At 39.1% G+C, this 24,889-nt stretch overlaps 1 protein-coding gene across 1 annotated transcript in view; it reads right to left on the bottom strand.

Annotated features, from left to right (window-relative positions):
* LOC124178679 overlaps positions 1–24,889 on the bottom strand; it is a 70,338-nt gene that overhangs the window by 3,011 nt on the left and 42,438 nt on the right. Inside the window, exons 9-13 of the mRNA XM_046562223.1 lie at positions 7,131–7,384; positions 6,746–6,990; positions 6,468–6,620; positions 6,146–6,291; positions 41–2,512 (exon numbers count right to left, since the gene is read on the bottom strand). Coding sequence (XP_046418179.1) covers positions 41–2,512; positions 6,146–6,291; positions 6,468–6,620; positions 6,746–6,990; positions 7,131–7,384 — 3,270 coding nt within the window. The remainder of the gene's footprint in view (positions 1–40; positions 2,513–6,145; positions 6,292–6,467; positions 6,621–6,745; positions 6,991–7,130; positions 7,385–24,889) is intronic.

A 24,889-nucleotide genomic window follows, 5' to 3' on the forward strand; every position in this document is an offset into this window, starting at 1 on the left:
TTATTACAGATTATTTTATTCCATTGAGATACTATCTTACCATTTCTAGTGCTAAGAGTGGTCAGTCCGAACATGGCAAGGAAAGAAAGTTTCTTGGCAGGACATTGAAGCTTAGAAGGCGGCCCTTTGGTTATCCACAGATCCGAATCTTTGACATCTTCTTCACTTTCTGATTCAGAGCTTACACTGGCTCCGATGGTTTTCTCCCGTTTACGTTTCCTTCGTTTTTCAGCAAGGTCCAGCATCGATGTTAACTCTTTCGGTTTCTCGGGCATCAAGAATGATTTATCGTTCACAGTTTCGTGCTTGACTAAGGACTTGCTGAGATCAGGCACATTTAACACAGCCGATTCACACTTCACGGAAATCTCAGTCACATTATTGCACTTGTCGGTAAAGCAAAATGCAGATTTGAGTTCATTATTTGAGAAATTCAATAACTTTTCTTGATATTTTGGTATTTGCAAAAGAACATTTGAGACATTCTGGCAGGTGCGCAAAACTTCCTCCGATTTAATACTCTGCATCAATTGAGTAGTACCAATTGGTTTTTGCGCGACATCACTTAAACTGAACTTTACAACTGGTTGATACGGTAATGTGGACATAATAGTACTTTGATCCATCTGGGGTTTGACATCGATATCAGACTTACAATCTTTATCATTTGTATTTAAATTTAAGGGTTGAAAAGTAGGCCCTTTGTTGTTATGGTCATAAGTTGACTGCGACAGTACAGGAGATTTATCCGATAACAATGTATTGATAGTCGAATGATTTTGGTTCAACAGTGTATGTCGCGATAGATCGCTTTCGTTTCTTTCATTATTTCCAGCACAATTCTTCTGTACATCTCTCTGGACGTTTTCTAAATTACATTTGTAATTCCGACTAATGGCTTTCGATCCACTCATAATATGATTATTGTAGTAATTAGCATTCGCAGAAGTTTTATCATTAGTAATACAGTTATTATTAATATTTATTTGGACATCGGTTCGCTGAAGGTTGCCTGCTGTTGGCAGTGCTTCGCTTACATGGTGCGGCGTTGGCGGTTTCGTACTAATCGTATTATTACTAATATTTGTGGTAGTATTATGATTAATGCTTACATTAGGAATATTTAACTTATTAGAAGGATGTTGTTGTTGTTGTTGTTGCTGGTGGTGGTGTGGTTGTTGTTGTTGCTGTTGTTGTTGTTGTTGTTGTTGTTGTTGTTGTTGTTGTTGTTGTTGTTGTTGTTGTTGTTGATGATGGGTGGAAGGGGGGGTGAAATGAGGTGGCTTATACAAGCTGGGGACATGAGGAACGGGAAGATGAGGATGATGAAACTGCGGAGTCGAGTATGGAATAGATTGGGAGGGGAGCTGATGATTCGTAGATGACGTCAATGATTTACTGACATTTTCCGGCAAACCATCTTGGATTGACTGTGTGGTGACCGCTTGGGTCGTTGAACACAAACTCGACGAGGATGACGACGACGACGACTTCACTACTGACTCTTGATGATTGATTTGGTTCGGGACATTTTGATTATGACTATTGAGTACGGGTCTCAATTGTGGTTTCGAAGTAGCGCGAAATGAGTCCTCAAAAGGCCTGACAAACGCCGGCTGAGGCGTGGTCGGCTGTGACAGGACATCTTTATTTCTAGAACTATGATTATTTGAAAGGGGTGGAGGAGGAGAAGATTTGTGAATACTGGGCGATTGGTTCGCCAAATTGTTCAACGTTGGCGGAACGGCACTTGGCGTTGTTAATATATGCGTTGCATGAGTAGTTGTCGTACCGCCGAAAGACGACGAATTTGTCGTGGTGCAGCCAATAGGATTTGTACGTTGATGATGCATTGTTTTGGTTGTAGTAACGCTCGTTATCGTAGTTATGTGCTGACTAGAATGAATGGTACTTGACGGTGCAGAAGGTAAATGTATGGAAGGTATGGAAATTATTGGTGCTAGAGGCAGACTGAGAGGTGGCGGGGGTCCAATAATGCTGGGGGCCAAGGAAGGTATCGAGGGCATAGTTGGCATCGATGATATCGAGGGGATTGGGGGGGGTGGGCCTATAGTCGCTGAACTTATAGGTGGAGGTCCCAAATTTAGAGGAGGTAGTGTCGAGCTCAGTGGAGGTGGCATGGGAGTGGAACTGACTGAACAGATGGATGCGGAGCTGAGTGATGCGGGACCAAGTGGTGCTGCAGGGCTGGGAAAAGAAGGGAGTCTTGAGTGATAAAGGGACGTAGAATCGGTGGGATGGGGAGGCGGGTCTTCTTTCCTCGTAACGTGATGGCCACTGTTGACATTGTTTCCTCTTTCTCGGTCACGTTCTCTGTCCCTGTCTCTCTCTCGTTCTCTTTCTCTTTCTCTTTCTTTTTCCCTTTCTCGTTCACGATCTGGCTCTCGTTCTCGTTCTCGTTCTCGTTCTCGTTCTCTTTCCCGGTCCCGTTCGCGTTCACGTTCCCTCTCCCGCTCGCTATGCAACTGAGTCGCTATGGTCGGCTTCCTAGCTGGAACAAATTCCCACACAATGCTTGGTAACACTCTACTACTCTACATTCAAAATTTTATTTACAAATTTGTTTTTCCAAAATCAGGCATCAAAAACGGGCTATGCATACTTCGTGTTATTTTTCAGTAATATCTGTAGGCAAAATTTTATCTATATTTATATTCACCAGTTTTTCCAATTTTCCATATTACATAATGCACTATTTTCAAAGAATTATGTATTTCTGGCACTGCAATTCTTTACTGTTTCAGTAATATGCTCGTTGTGCAGAATGATGTGTAACAGTTTATTTTTTTCAAGTAGAAAACTGTGAGTCAACCAACTTTTTGGAATTTCCATGAAACTAGAAAAATTTTAATCTTTCGTATCTCTACAATTTGCAGAAGGCTCGATTCCAAAACACCTGAGTATTCAAAGTAAGTTGATTTGACTGTGTTTACCGTCTATTACCAGATAAGATTTGCAAATTTACTTGTCAACTTATATCTACCATGTAATTAGAAAATAGTATCAAAATGTTAAAGTATAGTATCAAATGTTCAAAGGCTTCAACAAATTGAATTGAATTTCATCAATTATCTACCGTGAATTCTGAAAATTTGTATGCGATAGTCGATCAGTTATGAGAGAACTTATTTCAACATTAAACTTCAATTAGATTTCTTTTTTCACGACGACTGCGAGATTATCCAATAATTCCTAATGGATATAATTTACACGATTTGCTACTAAGTATTGGGGATGATTTTCAGCAATAAATGTGATATAACACTACAACAAGCTACGAAAAAAAAAAATTAAATAAAAGTGAATAATACACTAATTACTAGTTGTGATAATAAATATGTATATATAACTATTATGTAATGCAGTATACGTATACAAAATCTTCCCCAAAACTGTTTCAGAAAACGTATCGAGGGACAAGAATTTCAAGTCAATCAAAAATTTTGATTACTTTTATTTTTTGCAATATTTATTTTCAATTGTAGACCAAATATACATGTTTACATAATAAATTATATAAAAATGGTATAATTTTGACAGAAAAAAAAACACGAACAAAACCGAGAAATACAAAAATTGAAGAAAAAAAAAATAATAAACAGTGACAATTTATATACAACAGTGCATTCAGTCAGTGTGTATTAGGGGCAGTACTGTTTTGTTTACAATTAGAACAAAATTACCAATGCACATTGCTCAGTGATTAGTAATGAAATTTCTAAAACAGTTGCGGGAACAACTAATCTAAGAGTGTATTTCACCTGGCGAAAAGATAGATCGATTTTCACTGTGAAAAAGGCCACGATTGCCCAACGATGTCGATTTAAATTGCAGCAAAAGTAGAACTTCTTTTTCCCTTTATATTTCTTTTTCTTTAAAATCTAATATACATAGAGTTTACACGAAAGATCCAAATTTCCTAATCGTCAGAGATATAATCTCATATTTCTTACACATGTATATTGTATATAAGTATAATGACAAAGGATCTGCTTGTTGTTGAAAGATTAATTTTGAACGTATCATTGCGCGAATCATTCAAGAGATCGATTCATCGAAAAATAACTTTCAAACCACAAAGGCACAAAACAGTCTATTGAATAAAAAAAAAAAAAAGTTCTAGTTATCACATCATTACATCCACGAGGTTTCACAGAATATTATGAAAAAACTTATGAAATATGCATCGTTAGGACAGTCTATATGCTGTACGGTGAAAGAAGTATTTTGATCTATTACGCTTTTTCAAATAGCATCGCTATTTTCTTAGACAATAACAAGGCACATCCCATATGAAAGAATGGAATTTTATTATCATGAATTTTTTGAACGATTTATCCAGAAATCGATTATTATTTTTTTTTAAATCCAATTACATAGATTTTACAAAGTGCTAGAGGTTTTATGAAAACGAATTTTAAAGTGATGCTATCTTTTCACTTTGATGTCACACACTCTTAAGCCGATAATCATTTGATAATTTTTATTTTTTTTTTTTGTCTTTTCATGTTTTATAAAATGGCAATCGTAGAAATTAATTAAAAATCGAGTCCACATCATCAATTATTGCATAATCAAAATTGTTGTACTATATTACATCCAATACTATGAAAATCGTTTTATGGAACATTTAAATCCCGAAAGTTTAAGTATTGAATTCTCTGGCAGAGAACGTCGGTTCAATTCCTTGTATTCTATATTTTGTCAGCATATTGGATTTACCACATACATACATAGGCATTTATGTAATCCCGACAAAGATGCCACAATAAAAATGATACCTTGATAGAAAAAAAAAAAAAAAAATAAAAAAAAATAAAACAAATGTATCTATGACTCTTAGACAGTACCGGCGTTAGAGCTAAAAATGTATTTTTTTTTTTTTTTTTTTAAACTAAAAGGAGCTACCAAACAGTTCACTATCAACAAATATATGTTTACTATCTAAAAATTATATCTATAACTTTCATTAGAAGCAGTTTAATTATGACTATAAGTTGTTGTTTTTTTTTTCATTTTATTTTTTATTACCTCTAGATTAATATTAAAAGCGTAGTTTGTTTTTTTCCTATACGTTTCTTTGAATTTTCATCGTTTTTTGACATCGTGAGTCAAGAAAAAAAATTATTTATTCGTTTCACAGTCAAATATTTCTAAACGTTTTCATTTTTACTCAGTCTGGGTGTGGTCTAGGTACCTAGAGAAAATGGTGGAAGGGTAGGGTGTGGTGGGGAAAAACGGCCTACGACCTAAAATGATCGAAAACCCAATGTCATTCATCGAAAGTTCACCTGAGCTTCCTATTATTATTATTTATACTTAATCAAAATAAACGAAAAACATTTCGTTACGACATGATATAGGAAAGTGAACTTTTTGGGCACTCCTTGGTAAAAATCTCCCTTTCAAAACAAAAGGTCTATCGATGAAATATTTTTTAAATATTGATATAGTTAGATAAAATATATCTATCAAATGAACACAGTCATTGAAAAAAAAAAAAAACTCAATAAGAGTACTGATATAACTACTAACAATAATTAACTTTTTTTTTTAGTTTTTTGCAAAAACACTACAACGTCACTTAAAAATCATCTGAATGAGAATCAATTTTCATTATATCGTGCCAACTAAAATTTGTTAATACCGGGAAAAAAATAATAAATAATTACTAAATCAAGGTTTACCAGACCAAACAATAGCAACATCTACAGTTACATACGGTTATTATTACTGAACGTTGATTTTACACAGTTTATTATTCGTTACTTGCATTCGAAACAACAGTTGGCTAAATAACCGCGATGGTATCTATGAATTGATAGCCGTATAACATACAATAATGTAATTTGTTGGCGAAAGAATTTTTCACGAACTTTTGGGGTAAAATATATGAAGAGGTTGAGAGAAAAAAGTATAAACCCAATACAGCTTTGTAGTTTTAGATATGACCATTTTATATATATTCAGTGAATTCTAAGACGTCTATTGACATCGAACAGTTCTATTTATTTTGAAGTATGTGAAACATCTGGTAAACCTTGCAACGATGGTATGCCGATCGCACTCTGAACAATTGGGTTCGATCAATGGGAGGCAGTGGGGGGTGGAGCGACTCGCTCACCTGCAGTGTCGGCTGAGGCAGGGGCAGGGACGGGAACGGGAGCAGCAGGGGCCGAACTTCGAGCGACCCGTCTCCTCTCCTCCTCATCGCGCAGCGCCGCTTGTTCTCTCACTTGTCGAATTCTATGCTCTTCTTCCAACTTCAAGCTGCAAAAACCAATGATTCATTTCATTATAAAGATTTTGAAAATTCGTTATAGTGATTCAGTATCGTTTGGATCTTTGTCATTCATTTAACGTCGAGAAGAGAATAATCTACTCTAATCGTTGCGTTAAAGATGTTCATTTCCACAAGATGAAAATAAAATTCAAAGAGTGCTTACCGCTCGTGCATTACAGGCGACATCAGACCTAGGGATGCAGGTGGCAACATTTCTGGGCTGTATCGCAGTCCATAAAAGGGATACGAAGGGAGCCCAGGAAATAGTGGCGGTCTAAGCATCCCACACCTTTCCAAGTACATTTGATCTTCTAACCTGAAATTATAAGACGGTGTTATTAGCCTTGTTACCCTTTCTTCGTAACAACCATGTATTGTTTTATTGAAAAATTGCCCCAGGAACTCGAAGGATCAAAGTCTGGATAACATTTAGACGCGTACCTATAAGCGTGTTGCAGGTGTGGCGGCGGGTAAAGACCGTGATGATAAGGGCTGTAGGTCTGATCCAGAGCAAATGCTGGCGGTGCATGAGCCGGATGATGCTCAGGCCGATACGGTTGGAAACCAGACCTAGCCAGAAGTTCGGAGGTCGAAGCCGTTACGCTGTGTTTGCTAGTTTCAGCTTGTCGAGGAGTTGTATACAGCGAGGGAATCTCCTCTGGCCTTCGCTCATGCGTCGAACGTTCCTGAAACAAAAAGTAAGTGAAATTAACGTCCGAGGTTTATATGTGGATGAAATTTTTGCAACATGTTTTCATTCTGGTTCGTTAGTAAGTTAATTGTATTTAACGAGAGAATTTCCGTTGGACAATATCGAATTCCGTACCTTAGCAGGCGATGGTCCTCTCACCAGTGGTGGTGGAGCTCGATTTTTTGGACTAGCCCTCGGTTCCTCTTCTTGCGGAGCTGGTCCTGCCTGCTTCGCCAAGTTTCGAAGCGCCGCTGCGAAACTTCTACTGCTCTGTTGGTTCCCAGGTCCAGGTCCTGGTGTATGACCCTGTGGTAATACACCAGGGCTCGGTCTGTGTGATTTACCAATTGGAGCTGGTGGCTGTCCCTTGTTACTGGCTGGTTGAAGTCCTGCAACACAATTCAAACAGAAATGATGTGTTACTAAAACAGTGGCAAGAATGACAGGAGCATTGTCAAAAAGTAATCACAACTGCTATCATTAAAAAAACAATTCACGAGTGATCCGCCATTTGTAAGATCTATTTTCGTCAATGTTACAAGAATATGTTATTGATTATGGTACTTCTATTGAAATTGAATCATCGTATGATTTATTGAGCACATACAACGCACGTTACTATTTTCACCTCAAATATAGGTTTGTGTAATATTGCAGCAGCCGCATTTGGTTAAAATAAGAAAATAATGAAGAGAAGAAACAGAAGAGAAAGCAACTATCAAACCCTCCCGTTCTTTTGGGAAGAGGTTTTAATCCCCCCATTTAATCTCTCATCGAGAGAGTGTGCTTCCGAACTTTAGCAACAGATCTCTTCCTACCCTGGGCCTCACAGTGCTTTTACAGACTATTCGAGAATAAGACTACTTCTTTTCTATCACTTCTCTTAGGGCTGAACTTCTGGCAGACTCCAGTGTGTTTTACTCATTGTAAGTTTGATGGTAGAAAGTGTGCATTACAGCTATAGCCTCCAACAGCTGAGTGCATTTTAGGCAATTAAAATCTCATTTCAACTTGACTCTCCAGTAATTGGAATGAATGATCTTTATAGAAGAGGATTGGCAAGAATACAATTTTCGTTAATTGAGCTTAATCATTTTCTCCTTCTACTTTTTCCTCCACCATGTCCTTTCGAATGCAGATTTCAAACTTAGACCGTATCGTGTTTTAGAAGGACAATTCACAATTAGCAAAGTATGCAAATTATATTCTGTGGCAGGATAACGATGTGGAAAAGAAGATGGTTATTAAAAATTTCAACGCAGTTTGCAAAGTTCAAGGAAATTGTCAGTTGCAGGAAAGAAAAGGACTGTGACACCTCATGAAATTAATTGGCTCGTGCTAAATTCATTATAAGGTTATACAGTAAACTATTTTTCTGTTAGCTGGCAACGACAGCAGCAAACCCTCAAAGATAAACCAGACTGAGGGACGACTGGAGTTGACTCGGTGTTGTTGGGGTGTTAAGCGGCTTACAGTCTGTTACCATGGTAACACCATGCCACTAAGACAGTACCTCAATCTCATCCCTAGCCGATGTTCCCTCATCCATGGAGGATTATATACCACAAGCTCCGCTTTTATACTAAAGTCTCTTTCCACCTAACCTTTGCGAGGCGCGGTTGCCTTAATATAACTGATTCCGTTGTTAACTATCTCACTTTTTATCAACGTATCGATAAGTGTATAAATTTACTCGATATCTAATTTAGATTTGACTTCAAGTATCATCATAGTTGTTGCCATCGCTATTGCATATTTTACAACGCATTTCTATTGTTAAGAATAACAAAATTTATTAATGGAAAATATGGAGATTTGCGATGGAAAAACGAGGCTGCATTCAATATTATTATTACATTATATAAAAAATACAGGAATATGAGTTTATTAAATTTTAACAAGTTCTTTGAATTCGTAACAAGCGATAACGAACGCGTGTACACAAATTGCATATTTATATAACGATGTTTCGAAAACTCAATCAATACTCTGTTTCAAAAGGAAATTAATTTACGTACAATGAATTCTGAAATCGGGTGAGCACGGCAAGATTGTAATTTTCCAGCAGACTAAAACTTCGTTTATCAACGAATAACATTAAAGAGGAAGGGGGCAAGCTGCTGATGACGGGTTTTGTTTTGCATCCGGAAAAGCTACGACCGTGTATGATTCATCAAGATTTACCGTGTTTAACCCGAGAATTACGTTATACATGACTCGATTAATTTGATACCACCTCAACCATTTGTTGTCAATTTAAAAGTGCGAAATATAGATATTAGTACGATTTTATAGCTGAAATGAGAACAAAACATATATATATAAAAAAAAAAAAAACAAATTAGAAAAATAGTTTCTTCCCAATAATATTGTTGTCCATTAATATCAGTCACTCAATTGTTCACAAAATCTACATCTGAAAATTCGTTGTATTCGGTATAAGTTTAAAAAAAGAATTTATAAGTTTGGAAGAAAAAAAATGAAAAAAATGAAAAAACTAAGAAACGGCCTAGTAACGGCAACGTGAGATAAAAAAATTATTACGATGGATCGCTGAGCGTTTAAACTTGTGTAACGCCCGTTGCCGAGTTGAATAATTGATTGACAAACAGAAATAAACCGAGCGTCAGAAATCAAATTAAAAAGTTATAACGGGTTGTTTGGTTGGTTGGTGATCTCCGTAGTATGGTGAAATTAAAAACTCGTTAACTCGAGCGTGTGGCGTAGGGAATTATTAGCGAGGTGAGGTTATGTAATCACTCTGTATCGCGGGTGTCGGCGGGACGGGGGTTGGGGGGGGGAGGAGGAGGAGGAGGAGGGGGTAGCGTCAGGGATAGTTACACGAGTAAGCTTAGAGCTCACCTCACCTCACCTCACCGCGAAAATATATAAACCCGACTGCTTCTACCTCTGCCTCTCGCTGAAAAATCAATGAGCAAAGAGCGGCGACGAAGAACCGCGCCAGCCGTCAGGGAGGAGAGGAGAGGAGAGGAGAGGAGAGGACAGAGGAGGAGAGGAAGAGGAGGAATCAGTGATGATACTGCAGCAGTAGTAGCAGCAGCGGAGTATAAAGAGATGGAAGGATATACGTGTATAACGCACACCCAGCATACGCGAAAAATGTACAGGGTGACGTTGCTGGCTTGAGTGGAAGACTTTTTTTGGACAGGTATCGAGGTCCTGCTTACAGAAATCTTCGGTGAAGAAACGACATTATTTTTCCAGCTTCCGGAGGAAAGAATTGTTAATCGAGTTAATTAAGTGAAGTGGTGCATAAATGCGTAGGTAGATGATCAAAACTGAATTTCGACAGTTTTTTCTCTCCCTCTATCGGAATTTCATTTTATTCACTAACGGCCATCTTGCGACCGAAATTATTGAACACCGCGAGCCATTGATTACCGATCGTTCTTGCATTTCAATTAATCGTATATTTCAAAGATTTGAATGTCGATGTATCGGAAATTTTTATCGATTGAGTTTGATAGAAAATCCCGATGATGATGTTTCGAAAATTGAATAAACCACGTAAACTCATGACAAATTTCTTCCTCTTCTTTTTTTTTTTATCTTAAAGAAGATTCAATCTTCAAATATATCGCCGGGATGGTTTTTGAATTCAAACACATAAAGGAGACAAATAACAACGCCGCAAGTCAACGACTGGTCATTTTTCCGAAATTTTTCACAGACAATTATTAATCGAAATGAATAAGCGAAAGAAAGGAGGTTACGTTGAAAAAAGGTGATTTTGAAAAATTTTGACAAAGCTTTCGATTTAACCGAATATTATTATTATTATTATGATTATCCATATATTATACAGGGGATGAAGTCTTCCAAGCCTGCTCGAAAACTTTTCACGTGTCAGATGTAGGTACCGGAATCACAGGGTAAAAATAAAAGGCAAAAAAAGAAGAAAAAGTGGTGAAAGATGCGAAATCGCAGAGTACAGAGTCAAAGCTTGTTGGATTTTTCCCTTCTCCGTCGGTGTGTCTGCTGCGCCCGTAGCTTTTCTCTGCCTTCTTTACTTTATCCCCGTGTATAAAACGCCAACCCCCCCCCCTCCCCCTCCTTCAACCTTTTCGCTTTCTACACCCTGCGTCGCAGCATCAGCATCCCTTACAGTACCATCGGGACTGCCGTCTCTCCTCCTCTCTTTCTCTCTCTACATCCGCCCGTTTGTCTGCCACCGCATCGCAGCCGGGAAATTTGCCACTTTCAATGGGTTTGAGTTCGTTCATATGTATGTATACTTATATACATACCGATCCTTCATGTCTTACGTGCATAGAAATTTAGCGTAAATTTATCCTATCTCACATACGTTTACTTTCGGTATGTTCAATTTTGTCCTTCTGAGCATAAAAAAAAAATAACTTCTTTTTCTTCTCAAATCATACTAGTAAAAAGTCAAATAGTTTGCTATAGATATAAAAACAATCATAGACAATTAAGTTGAGTGTCACAATGGTATGTCAGATTCCTTTTTTCTCTATTATCCAACTTGTTCCTGAACTTGTAGAACTTGAGTTTTTTTTCGACCACAAGAAAAAAAAAGTAACGATAATAATAATAATAACAACAATAATAAGTTAAAAATCCAATGACTTGAATTACGACTAATATTATATAAATCGTCATTAACTTTAATCAAATTGAGGTTATAGAATACAGAAATGAGACTGCCGGCGGTGGTGAGGCAACGTTATTAAATAGCGGATTCCGTTTAGATTTTATTTATAACACGATCTGGCGAATTAATATGAAAATTTTCGCGGAAGCAGAGAAAATCGACAAAGCGCAGCAACGAAGGAACGAGACGAGAGGAGAGATTCTGTCCCCCTGCAAGATCCTTCGGACTTTGACCGAGGAGTTTGGTATAAGGGAGGGTATCCTGAGGGAAGCAGCCATTCAGTGGGGTTGGGGTCTTACCCTCCATTCTTCCCCTGCCTGCATAGGCGGCCAGATACCAGAATTTACTTTATCTTATCTCATTTTATTTTATCCCGGTTACCTGTTCCCATTATCCTCGCCTTTTTCTGGTCTCTGTTTTCTGTACTTTTATACATCTCACTCTTGCCTTATACACTCTTTCGTGTTTTTGTGCTCACTTGAAAACCAGAAAATTGAATATGTATCTGAAAATGTTGTGTATAATTACAAGAATAAAAAAAAGTTAAGTTTTTTTTTTATAAATTTATTCACAACTTTTACGAAATTTGTAAATAATATATGACTTTTAACAAGCAACAAATTAGTAATCTTTAAAACCTGAAGATTTGCGTTACACGAATATTTGATTAAATGTACATGCAGGTTTAGTTCCCTTACTCGATATAAATCTGCGCTGTATAATTGCCTCCTCGATGGAGAGTGAAAAAATATAATAATCTCGCATCACATTCGCAAGTGTAATCACAAATGTTAAAGAATCGAATCCCCCCCCCCCCCCCCCCAAAATAAAAAAACCGCAACGATTCTATTAATTCAGATCCATTATTTTGGCGAAATCGAACAACAAACGTTGAATACAATTCAAGCACTTACTTGCAAAAATATGCGAAGCTAACTAACGTTATTGTAACGATTTACGCTAATGAAAAATATTTATTTCGCTGCATTGATATTGTTTGAAATTCCGTAAACCGTGATAAAACAAGACATATTCATATATTTCGAAATCTCACTTCCTTCAAAGTCAATGTAAAAATAAAGAAAATAATAAATTTTTCTCAACGTTTCGTTGCAATAATTTCTGCGAGACAACTATTTGTACCTACGCCTATGTTTCTCGAAGGAGGCTGCCGCCGGGAAGAAGGACAGGAAGTGGAATCGAATAAGCGGCGGGAGGGAGAATCTGAAATGGTATCAGGGCGAGGACTCGAGGTTTTTGGGTATGAGAAGCCGCCGCCGCTGGGGTACTAAAATGAAACGTATATTTAAGGTGAGGGTTGGCTCCTCGCGAGTCTCGCAGTAGGGGCTCAGAGTCGTTTATATGGTGATTCGATGTGGGGTTTTTGGCTAAAATATCAAGGGTATGCCCCGCGTTGCGGGCGAAACGGCTCGACTAAATAAGGGCGACCAAGGGGTTTGTCCAGCCTTGTGTTTTCCTCCCCTCATCGCATTTACGCACTCCGGATTTACGCGCGTGTATCTGTGTGCGTTTGTGTTATGTATACGCTTTATAAGCCACCTCGCGAACACAACTCGGAATTCTGGAGGGAAAAAAGAAAAAAAACTAGTTTCCGGGATAGAACGTATGAAACATATGTGAAGCCGATCGTTCGATGGAATGGCAAAACACATATGCACGCTTCGCATCTTTCCTTCGCACAACGTTGTATGTATATATACATATACACCATGCATACGAATATAGGTATAAAGAAAATACAGCGATACCGATGGCAAAGCCAAAGCCGTTCTTTGCCATCGTTACCGACGGTTACAGCGTATCGCGATTTTGTCGATCCATAGGAAGGATCTTTCAGCGATACATCAAAAGCTCTTTACATTATATCCGAGTAGGATACGTGAGCGCTTTAAACTGATCTTATTATCCCGCACCAGTTCTCCGTGAAAAAGTTTAATTTTTTTTTTTTTCTCTCTAGATGTCTTTTCTTTTTCCGTTCGACAACAAATTTTTACGATTTGCATTTATCGTTTATAAATACACGTGAAAAACACTCTTCGCGTCGCTTGTTCCAATGAACGACTCGGTACGATTTTTTCTCCCCAAGAATATCGACCTCTCTGAAAACAAAATCTTAATTCTAAAATCGTAAAAATTTATTCTGTCTGACGCGTTAAACGTGAATTCGCGTGTATATATATATATATGTAATTGCATACATGTGCTATTAAATATTGCAACTCTGACGGGGATCAGTTAAACGGATATCGCGGTTTGGTAATGGATGCGAGTAGCTCGTTTCCCACCATCGAGCATACCTGTCATTCTCTGCGAATGAATAACAACGACTCGACACGCAGGCATGAGAACCGTTTATTTAGCGAATCAAAAGTCGCGTTCAGTAAACGCCGTCAAAACGCGGTACATCATTCTGTTTTCACTTATACGATATTAAAGTCGACAGATTATTTATAAAAAGAAAAAATCAGTAGAGAGAGAGAGAGAGAGAGAGAGGAAAATTTCTGCCCAACTTCACATGCTAACTGAAATTGAATAATCACCTTTCTATTAATTACAATACAACAATTATAAATAAATATATAATCTATACACTGATCGGAATTCGATAAAATAAAAATTTTCTCAAGTTTTACGTTTTTTTTTTTTTTCTCATTCTCGTTTGTGTTTTTCCCTAATCTCACACACGATTCACGCAACGCAACGAAGCCCATTGCAGGATCCGTATAACGTGTATATTATTAGGTCTACAAATCGTGAAACGAAAGAACGTCGAAAATTATTACCAGGCAAATCGATAAACAGGTCGTCGTTGTCTGTACCTCGGGGCTCTTTGGACGGGATGGTAGGGTAAAGAGAATTGGAGAGGTATATAGCTGGCGATAACCATGGGTTGGTTGCCACCGGGAGGTGGTACCTCGAACAATAGAAATAAGCTCTGGATTAGGGGTTGATTTGCATGGGGAATCGGCGGGGGGGGGAGAGGCGGCGGTGGCGGGTTTCGCTAATTGTCCCCAGAGGGTGCCTCGTACTTTAGTGTTAGGTTTGCACACGCGTATAATAAACGCATCCTCTACGTACACGAAACAACGCGCAATGTATGCGTGCACAAGCTGCGGAAGGTACGGAGAAGGCGAGAGAGAGAGTGAGAGAGAGAGAGGGGAAGAGGGAGGGCTCGACACGCGTCCCGTGGGATGAGAAAATCGTTACCCGGCAGTCGCCTCGTCCCCTTTTCCAGTTCCCCGTTGCCACCAATCAACTACGATCCCGCGCATCGTTCCCTCGGGACCGATGAAAGAGGACCTGTTGTCCAAAAGGCACGTGCGCGGTTTCAACACTATGTATTACGGTGTTTATTTATTAACCTTTATTTATTTTTTTTAAATTTATTCACTATACACGCTCGTTGGTTGAATTTCAGAAGAGAAAAAAGCTTGTTCCTTTTTTAAAATCTGTATGAGTGTATGTGTATAATATGTATAGACTGATGGAAGAGAATTAACAATGAGTTTGATTAAAGCAACCGCACACGGTAAATGAACCTGGATAGTGTGATAGTTTTGATTATAAATACAACGTGCGGGAAATTGGTCAAGTTTCGAACAAGTTTTATAGCTAGCATTAGGATTTTGCAAATCGAATAAATCCAAAGCGGAACAGCGAATGCGGTAACGATTCGCGGATATTAAAATATCAACGCAATAACGGCGTTCGTTAAAATTTCACGCGCGGGGAATTGAAAATGGTATGAAACGAGAACTAGCAATTGTAAAAAACCAGTATTTATGCAACGAAGAATGTTACAGTAAAATCATTTTCATCGCCGCACAATATTATTCTATACAACAGGTTGTAGAATTTCGAGATTGATATTTGTTGTTAAAAAATCAGTGCTCATTGACTGGGCTGTATAAATTTAGCCACTTCTCTCGTTACACCGTCCTTCAAAACGGCGAGGAAAAAAAAAAAAAGAAGAAGAGGTACCAAACACGATGGGTCGAATCAACGTGTCGAAATATCTCTTTCAAGCTAACGAACCAAAATTAAATAAACAACAAGAAACCACCAATTAATCCCAATGATCCGCGAGTCGAAGTATATTCCTAACCCTATACTATTCAGCATATATACATATACATACATCTAGTAGAGAATTATACAACATTGTATAGAATCATCGAGCACTGTACCATTGTCATGGTGTAAAGGAGGCGCAATCAAGTTGTACGTGACGGACATCGGAAATACATACTTGTAAATACATGCGTATAGATACGAAGAAATATTGCAGCAGACGATTGTAAAGGCATCGAAACACGAAGACGTGGACTCGAGTAGCTGGTCTGGGCGTGGTGAACGTAATAACGATGGTTGGGAGTTATAAACCCCGTTCAAGACAGCCGATTGCATGCACCGTTGCATGGCACGGGGCGTTTCTGTCAAGCTATCCGTATATACAGAGCAAAAAGTAATCTATAATCACCGTACGATTTCGTTGCGAGTTCAGTGTACCTTATAAAAGTCAAAAGTGAGGCTCTGAGTTCTCGTCGAAATAACGACGAGTCTCGATTGACAAAAATAGAGTTGAAACGTTCTAAAAATATCCACGAGCTGGTTTTCCTTAAGATCGAGGACTACTTTGACTAATTAATCAATTATGCAAATAGCTGGACAGTATAAGATTTATACGCAGAGCGTCAGGACACTTTTCCTCCTTCATTTTAGACAGTACATATTTTCTATTTCAATGATCGGTGAAATGCATAAAATATTTCGTCAACAAACCTGATTATCGCTAATTGATAAACTTGTATATACCTATAAACGGACAACTAGGTCGAATTATAATATTTAATTTATGAATTCGAAACACTTGTCGCGTTAAAGGGAAATAATAATTCGACCGGTTTGGAAATCGGTTATTAAGATCGGGACACGTTGCAGGTACTCAATTTGCTTAAGCTGCGATGGTAATTGGCAACAGCAACACCGATAAAACGCCACTGTATAATTAATTCTTAATCGCTCTACGTTACGAGACCGTGGACTGAAATGAAAAGGGGCGGAGAAAAAGAATAAATGAAAAATAAAAATAATCCGACGAGTGCAGGTTATACTAACGGTAGACACGCAACGCGTTCTACACGCGGTAATTTTCATACCCATAAACCCTCTCGACATATCGACGAACTGGCTCGACAAATAATCTCGCCTCTCTGTGAACCTGTATTACATACCGCGAGGCGAGAACTAGTTACGTATATTTCCATGAAACAACATTCTTTTCTGCATTCCAAAGACAGGTAGGTTTACTATTTTCCAACGGAGTTTCAGTTCTTTAAGAGACCAGCTAAATCTTCGATGAACGGACTCGCAATTTTCATCGTTTTCAAACTCGGCAACGTTCAATCGAGTAGGATAGATTCGCAATTCGTGTTCACTGTAACCATCAGTGGCTATCTATATGGAATCCCTTTTTTTCTCAGTTTGACTTTGAATCTTTACAATTGCGTGATTCGTGATTAAAAGTCATCTTCGAGCAAGTTTTGGACGAAAATTTTAATACTTGGCACACTTTGTACTTTCAGAAATTAGTGTTCACGCGAATCGAGCTGCTTTGTACCACTTGTGAACATTATACATCGATCACTGGATCAAACAATGACCACAAAACTAGTACCAAGGCAAGTAAGACCCGTACACCTAACCAACAACCACATTCAACGGAAAGAAATTCCACGCGTTTGTTGTGAATCGCCGTAAGCTACGTAGCCACTTCTCGCAAAGAAGATCGCACTGTAAAACAAGGAACTGAATAAATAACGCGACCAACACGCTCAGCGCAAGCACGACTGGTACCTTAAGAATGCTGCTGTAGCATCGTCTGGTTGACTGCAGCGAGATGCGGAGTAACGTGTGAGATAGGTAGGTACTGCAGGTGTGTACGTGTAATTTGGTACATCGAAAGATGGCGTGTAGAGTGCAGTGCATGTCATACAAATACACACCCATATATGGAACGTAACGCTGGAGGAACGAATAGGAACATCGTGTGTATAGAACGTGGTGATGCAGGCAATTTGAACATGGTATGAAACAGTGTTTCCATGGAAGAGGTAATATTCTGTTCCCGGTTTACGCCGCAGGTAGTGGTGGTGGTGGTGGTGGTGGTGAAGAAGGTCTTGTCCAGCAGGAGAGCATCAAGGTGCAAGCCATTTCGTCTAGACAATAAGTGGGGAAGCAACGAGGGAGAGAAAAGCGGAAACGAGATGAAATGAGACGAGACGACGGTGTTGGATCCTGCATCAGCATCCCCGATCCTCGAGCATCAAGCGTTGGGTAATATATACCCGTATTCCGTTGGGATTCTCGTATTATTACGAAATACCGACCAAAGTCTCTTCACCTCCTCCTCCTCCTCCTCATCCTTCTCGTCGTCATCCTCGTTGAGTACTTGTCTATCCATGTATGCGCTCGTGTGTGTGCACATGGTATAGGCGGGTGGCTCGCTGGCTGGCTGACTGACTGTTAGTTATTACAAGACATCGTCTGCTGTGTGCACCGTGCTAGCTTCTGGGCTGCATGGCTCGCCTTCCGGCGATTTCGTGCAGTCAGCTCTTTACGGTCTCGACGCTTTCATTGTCGAGTCTAATGAAAGGAGCGTAAACAACGTTGCAGACTGAGGGTAGATGTGATTTGACGAGTTGAGGGAAAAATTTTGACAGGGTTATTCACGGGGCTGAAGCTAGCAGCCGGAATTGGCAGCCGAACGTTCTAATGTTTATTCGAATAAAGTAGTGATCACCGAAAATCAAAATTTTGTGAAATACCTTGAACCCCCAATACTTATATAATATGGAATTATGAGGGTAAAACTAAACAGAATTTTTCTATTTTCAAAAAATCCAATACGACTTCTAACTCTGGCTGCTAGCTTCACCTTCATGGGTTCTTCGTGAATCGAAGCACCATTTGTTGTAGCATCTACATGACGGTTCATTCTACATTTCTATACTTCTTGCTGGACCAATTGAAGTTCACGAGGGAGTTCAAGAGCGCCAAATCGATTAATTGCGAAAAATTTTTATCTTTACGCTGCGATTTGACCAAGTCACAGTTGTTTGTCTCACTTGCCAACAAAAACAAAGCCTGAGTTAGATGGATGAATGATATTACTGTCTGTATTCCCGAAGATAAACGTCCATTAAAACAACTGGTTGACTGGTTTCATTAGCATTCTCTTACAAGACTTTAACTACTGATTTTAGGGTCAAGACTGAAGTCGGTGTTGCACGTATAGGTACTAAAATTGAATCGGTCAAGAAGAAAGAAAGAAAGAAAGAAAGAACCACGTTGTTACTTTTTTATAATATGTTTCAACAATCCACCGCCTCACACAGTTGTTCGATTTCCGGTGCTTAATCACACGTCATATGCTACTAACAATAAGAAAGAGACTGGTGCAGGTTATTTGAATCCCAAGTCACAGGATGTTGATAAGATCGTGACGGAGTAGCGAAGGCTGTGATATTTTTTTAAATTATACATAATTACCAGAACGACATCCGCGAGCGTACGAGAAGAGATTTTAAACTAGGTAGGCAATGTTTAAAGAGTACGGACTTTGAATTTATTCTGAGCAATATAGTTAGGTATAGTAAATCGAGCTATGGGTGCAGAGTACCAAAACTGTTTGCACTGTCCCAACTCATTCGTCCATCCATTCATACATTCATTCATTCACGACTTCGAGTGAATAGAAAATTATCGATTCACGTCAAGTTTCGAATACACCAGTCCAAACTCGTAGTTCCAGTTATACCGATACGAGTCATAGCTACGATGTTCTCTTCTAAATGAAGTTGGCTGGATGCAGCCTTTAGTCGAGGTATCGGTAAGCTCTGTAGTCGACATCGAATCATTGCGTCTGTACCAACTCTCTTGGCAAATAAGCCAAGAAGCAAATACCTATTGCCGGCGCCACCTCCGAGTTTTAGAGGAAAGTTTAGCTCCTCAAGAAGAAGAAGACGAAGAAGAAGGTTTCATTTCCGCCGCACGGTCGATCGCTCCTCGGTAACTCGCTTCCAGCTAACACGTCTTTGCCTTTCTCTCTCACTACCTCATAGAGCTAGACGTGCTTTTTCTTACACCTTGCCGATAAGTCCACGTATAATGCACAATACCTCAAGTTCGTATCGTATCCTTGGGTCTACTATTTATACCTTTATGAATTTGCCGTTAGTCGAGTTACGAAACTACGTGATATAATACACATTAAGTACAAAGTCTGCATACTGCGAATGAAAGTTCGAATCAAAGGTGATCGCGTATTTCCAAGCGAAGTCAATAATTTTCATTCGACGAGAGAAGTTTCTGTCTTATTCAGTCATCCTAATGAAATTTCGGTGCGAGTTATGTTTTTCTTTTTTTTTTCTTCTCTCTTCTCTCTACTCTTGCATTTTTTTTCTTCTTTGTCCTCCTTCCTTCAACATCGTCACTCTTTGGCTACGTGCAGTATAGGTAGGTATAATTTATTCTTGGCTCGTTGGATTATAATACGCTGCTGTGCAACAGCGATCGACACAAAGTCGTAAACGTCACGGTGGTGCATGTTTTTAAACATGCAGAGAGATTCATATGGCCTCAAGTTTTAATAATTCATTAATATTCGGTTACAGTCTCAACGTCACAACGTATCGACTGATCATAACTTCCACAAATCGAGGGGTCAATTTACAATAGAAACTGTCCGAGACTCGCTACCACAACGTTGAATTTTACAAAAACTATACAAAACAAGGGAATTGTCGCAAAAATTGGCATGCATCACAATTTGATACCACATAATTCACCCTTCAAAGTCACGTGATCGATGTTTCAGAATTTCCAAAATCGAAGGACGATAAGCCGACTATCGCGTGTCGAATTCTCGTCACAAGTTGATTGTTGTTTTTTTTTTTTTTTTTTTTTTTTTTACAAAGATGACGTATAGTATAAGAGTATGATAAAAGGAGTATAAAACGATCAGATATTTAAAGAGGGTTCATGTCACACACGGCGCGTGATTAATATTAATGAGACAAGGCCTGCGTTCGCAGTATAGGAGTATGCTCGTGCATACGAGGAGATCGACCCCTGTCGTGACTTCCTGGGGTGGTTTTGCAGGGACCCAAAAGGAAACCCGAACCGCAGAGGCAGGAACGAATATATCGCGCAGCTGCAGGATCCCACTAACACCACCACCACCACCGCCAACCACCACCAACGCCATTGCTCGCGCCAAAACCTGGAAACCAGCTAGTCCACCACGTCGAATGGTAATCGATACCTTCTTTCGCATATCATGCCTGACGTATTATCGCCCTCCTTCCCTAATTTCGGCGATATTCGCCCACTCCAATTTCCGGTGCGATGTGACTCGCAGGTTTGGGAGAGAAATTTGTCCTCCATTCTTTTATAAGAAAATGTTAATGCTCGTACACCGGTTGGAACGATTTTTAATCAACAAGCCGTTGCTGCTGCTGCTGCTGCTTGACTCGAGTGGACGATTGTTGAAAAAAGGGGAGCACAAAAAATCGCTAATTCTTCACGATTCGCGTTCACCCGACCGACCCGCACGTGTGTTATAATAGAATGATCGTGACTTTTCGACGCGTTCGCTTACATCGAACGGGTGGCAAAGAGAGGAAAAAGAAGGAAAACGAAAGAAAGAAAATTCATCGACGCATACACACACACACACACACATATATATATATATATACACAAGTGAATGGGCTTGTTGGCTGGCGTTCGAGACCTTTTTAGCTCGTGACAAATAATTCGCCCCCCTGAAGTTTTTTACTAACAGGGTTAGGGAGAGGAGGACTGTTGTTGTGAAAAGGGGATCGATAGCGCTTGCCTGTATATTACGAGATCCTTGACGCGTGACGTTGGTGTTTGAAGCGCGAGTCTGCATGTGTGCACACACCTACATATATGTACACACAACATACGTGGATTTCAAAGAATTGTACAGTGCTTTCTCTACCTGCATTCGAAGCCGGAAGTGGGGGTAAAACAAGGAGAAGAAGAAAAGAAAAATCCTGAATTCCCTGCATCGATGAAAATCCATTCGCATAAGGTTGACGAGGAGAGATTTTTGGTCTGAACCGCCGACACGGCACAGAGTTAGAATTCGAAAACTTCAATTACGAATTACAGACACGTCACGCATATACCCGATTTATTTTATAATTTCCCGCACGGATTGGATCCTTTTTTTTATATCGTGTTAATGAAGGTTAGAACAGAAAATTACACGTTCATCGTACCTAGATAAGATCGTCTATGGTTATAAAACGGTTTGTGGAGGCTGGAGGGGAATAGAATTCATTCGAGCTGTATTGAACAGTTAAAGCGGAATAAAGCTTCAAGTTCAACGTAGAAAAATCGGGCTTATAAAAAGTGACAAACGAAGTATAAGTTGATAAAAAAAAGAGGAGAATGATAAAAAAAATTGAAAATCCGAAGGTATACGAATAGAAAGGAGAGAACTTCTTTTCGCACTGTGAATATTTCCGGTGGGTGAGTTGGAAACTTTCCTCTTTACACCAATTCTTGGGATATATTTTTCTCCTCTTTCTTTCGTTCTATTTTCTTTTTTCTTTAATAAAGAATCTCGATTGGTCCGTTTCCCTCAGGGTATAAATTTTGGTAACACCGAAAGAGTTTGAAAGTAAAATAAAAAAAAAATGCTGAGAAAGAAAAGAGAAGGTGAGGGGCATAGAATCGGGGGGGTAGTCACAGCTGCTCTTTCAATTGTTTCTCTTTTAGAGGGAGAGACGGGCGAGGAGAGAGGGAGAAAGAGAGAGAGCCAAGGAACAAGCGTGGAAAAGAATGACAAATGAACAGCGCAAGGCCTGCCGCTGCCATGCCCGGAACCGGAAGACAAAGCCGGACGAGAATCACGGAAAGACAGAGAGAGAGAGGGAGAGGAGGGGGACTTGGAGAAAGACGGAAGGAGGATAGAATCCTGAGACGGCACAAGAGGACTGCCATTATCGGCAATAGAAAGAGGCTAGTTAACGCGGTTCTTACGTGCGTCACGCTTCTCACTTTCTCTCTTTCTCTCGCCGCGGCAAACCGAGCATTGTTATTAATTAGCTAATTACGGGAATGCGATAAATCGAAAATTCCCCCGCCGAGAGAATAATCGCTGTGACGTGCCGCCGCTACACCTGTCGATAAAATTTCATTCCAGCAAACACGACCGCGAACGAACGAATGTCGATTATAATTATTTTTAATACGGCATTTATCGCGTCATTCATCTGATCAATTAGCTAATGAACCAATTAATTAATTAATCCATCCATCTTTCGTTCGTAATCAGCGATTATATGTACGCACATATTTATGTCGCGCGATGGAGATAATTAATTAATTATTCGTTAATTCACGTTCGTTCACGTAATTGAGCGTGGAAATTTGAAGAGAAAATTTCTCTTCTCTTTTTTCCGCTCCCCAGTTATATTAATGGTTTATTCACTTACTTTGAAAGTGTTTTTTTTTTTTGTGGTTTTGTTTTTTACTTTTAAAACTTACGTTGAGGCAAGTACGACGTGGCGTATCATCACATACCTGAAACAGAAAGAGAACGTTTTTTCGTTAACATCAAGTAAAAATGAAACGTTTTAATATTTCGAATTTTTTCCCCGCCAACACGTTTTCAATTTTTTACACCATTGCAATTACTGTAGCTAATGCATAATTTTCAGTACAAAGGAATTCTTTTTTCCCGATCATTAGTCCTTCGCATACGATAACGTAACACACGGAGACAAATAATGAGTAAATTTGTCCGCCGGTTCGCAAGAGAGAAGAAAAATAAATAAATAAATAAAAAAAAAACATAACGATGCGCATCAATTTCAAAGACGATCGACTCACGTTTTTGTCAAAAGTATTATCGATTGATTCCAACTTTCAATCAAATTGTCAATCAAAGGCGTAAAAAATCGACGCGAATCAACGATAAAAAAAAAAGGACTGAGATTCGTTCCTTTTTAACCCAGGTTTTGTACACACAACAGGTACGAAAGAAAAAAGATTTTAGGTGACGAGTAAAAATCGACGGGTTGAGTCTCGCCCCCTCTTCGCCCTGGGCCGTCCCAACCGGAAGTGGGATATTTACACGACACGCGTCGACTCGAGTGCCGGGCGGCGTCATGCGTAAATAATCTAAATATAGATTTTGTTACCACCGGCCGTGTGTCCGGCGATGTTTTCCGAGCATCGACGCAACCAAACCGCAACGAAACGCAACGCAACGCAACGAAATGTACGCGGCGCAAACGCATCTGTCAAAACACTGGTTTTACTTCTCGCTTTGGTCGACTGTATACCGACATCTACAGATTATAGTCCCAACCACGCGAGTATAAATTGGGACAGCTGTACACCTACGTGTGAGAATATATTGCATACACAGCTAAAATTGAAAAAAAAAAAAATAAATAAAACAAAAATCCAACTACCGAACAGTGTTGCGAGCTTAAACTTTTCTATATTTATACGACGAATGCCGCCGCCATCTTTTGCTTTATTGGCTTATTGGTTTAACTCTGTTTAGACGTGGCATATCCCTCGACGTGTGCTCGCCTCTGTGTAAACCGTTCATGCATTATGTATACACAGGGATACGTTGCACACCGGGCGAACCAACTTCAGAGTTTCTTTACCTTCCATTAGTTTCAATCAACGCTGGTCGATACTTTTAATTTACACTTCTTATTGTTTACGTTTTTTTCTTCTTTTTTAACAACTTTTTTCATCACAGAAAATTATCCGTAAACTGTTGTTATTTGTGTTTTTTTTTTTTTTCGTTTCGTTTTATTCATTTAGATATGACCGAATTCCCTCGATGAAACAAATGATAATATTTTACCGTACAACAAGCAATGCTGTCATGCCCAAAAGCATACTCAACTCGAATGTAAATAGCTTCTCGTTAAAATCCCGTTTCCGGTTCTGAAGGGGAGATAAGTTCTCGGAATCGGAATATTACCAACAAATTACTATCGAGATAGTTTGTCAACACTAAGATATTTAGAAAAATAAAAATCGGCTCAATCCACACCGATTTTCGACATTAAAAGCACGGGTCTGAAATTCAAGTATTAATTAATGACCGTATCCAAGTATCGGATAACAATGCGGCAGACTAACGCGGAAGCAACGCGCGTTGAACACAGCAAGC

This window comes from Neodiprion fabricii, chromosome 3, assembly GCF_021155785.1.
Source record: "Neodiprion fabricii isolate iyNeoFabr1 chromosome 3, iyNeoFabr1.1, whole genome shotgun sequence".
Taxonomy (NCBI): Eukaryota; Metazoa; Arthropoda; class Insecta; order Hymenoptera; family Diprionidae; genus Neodiprion; species Neodiprion fabricii.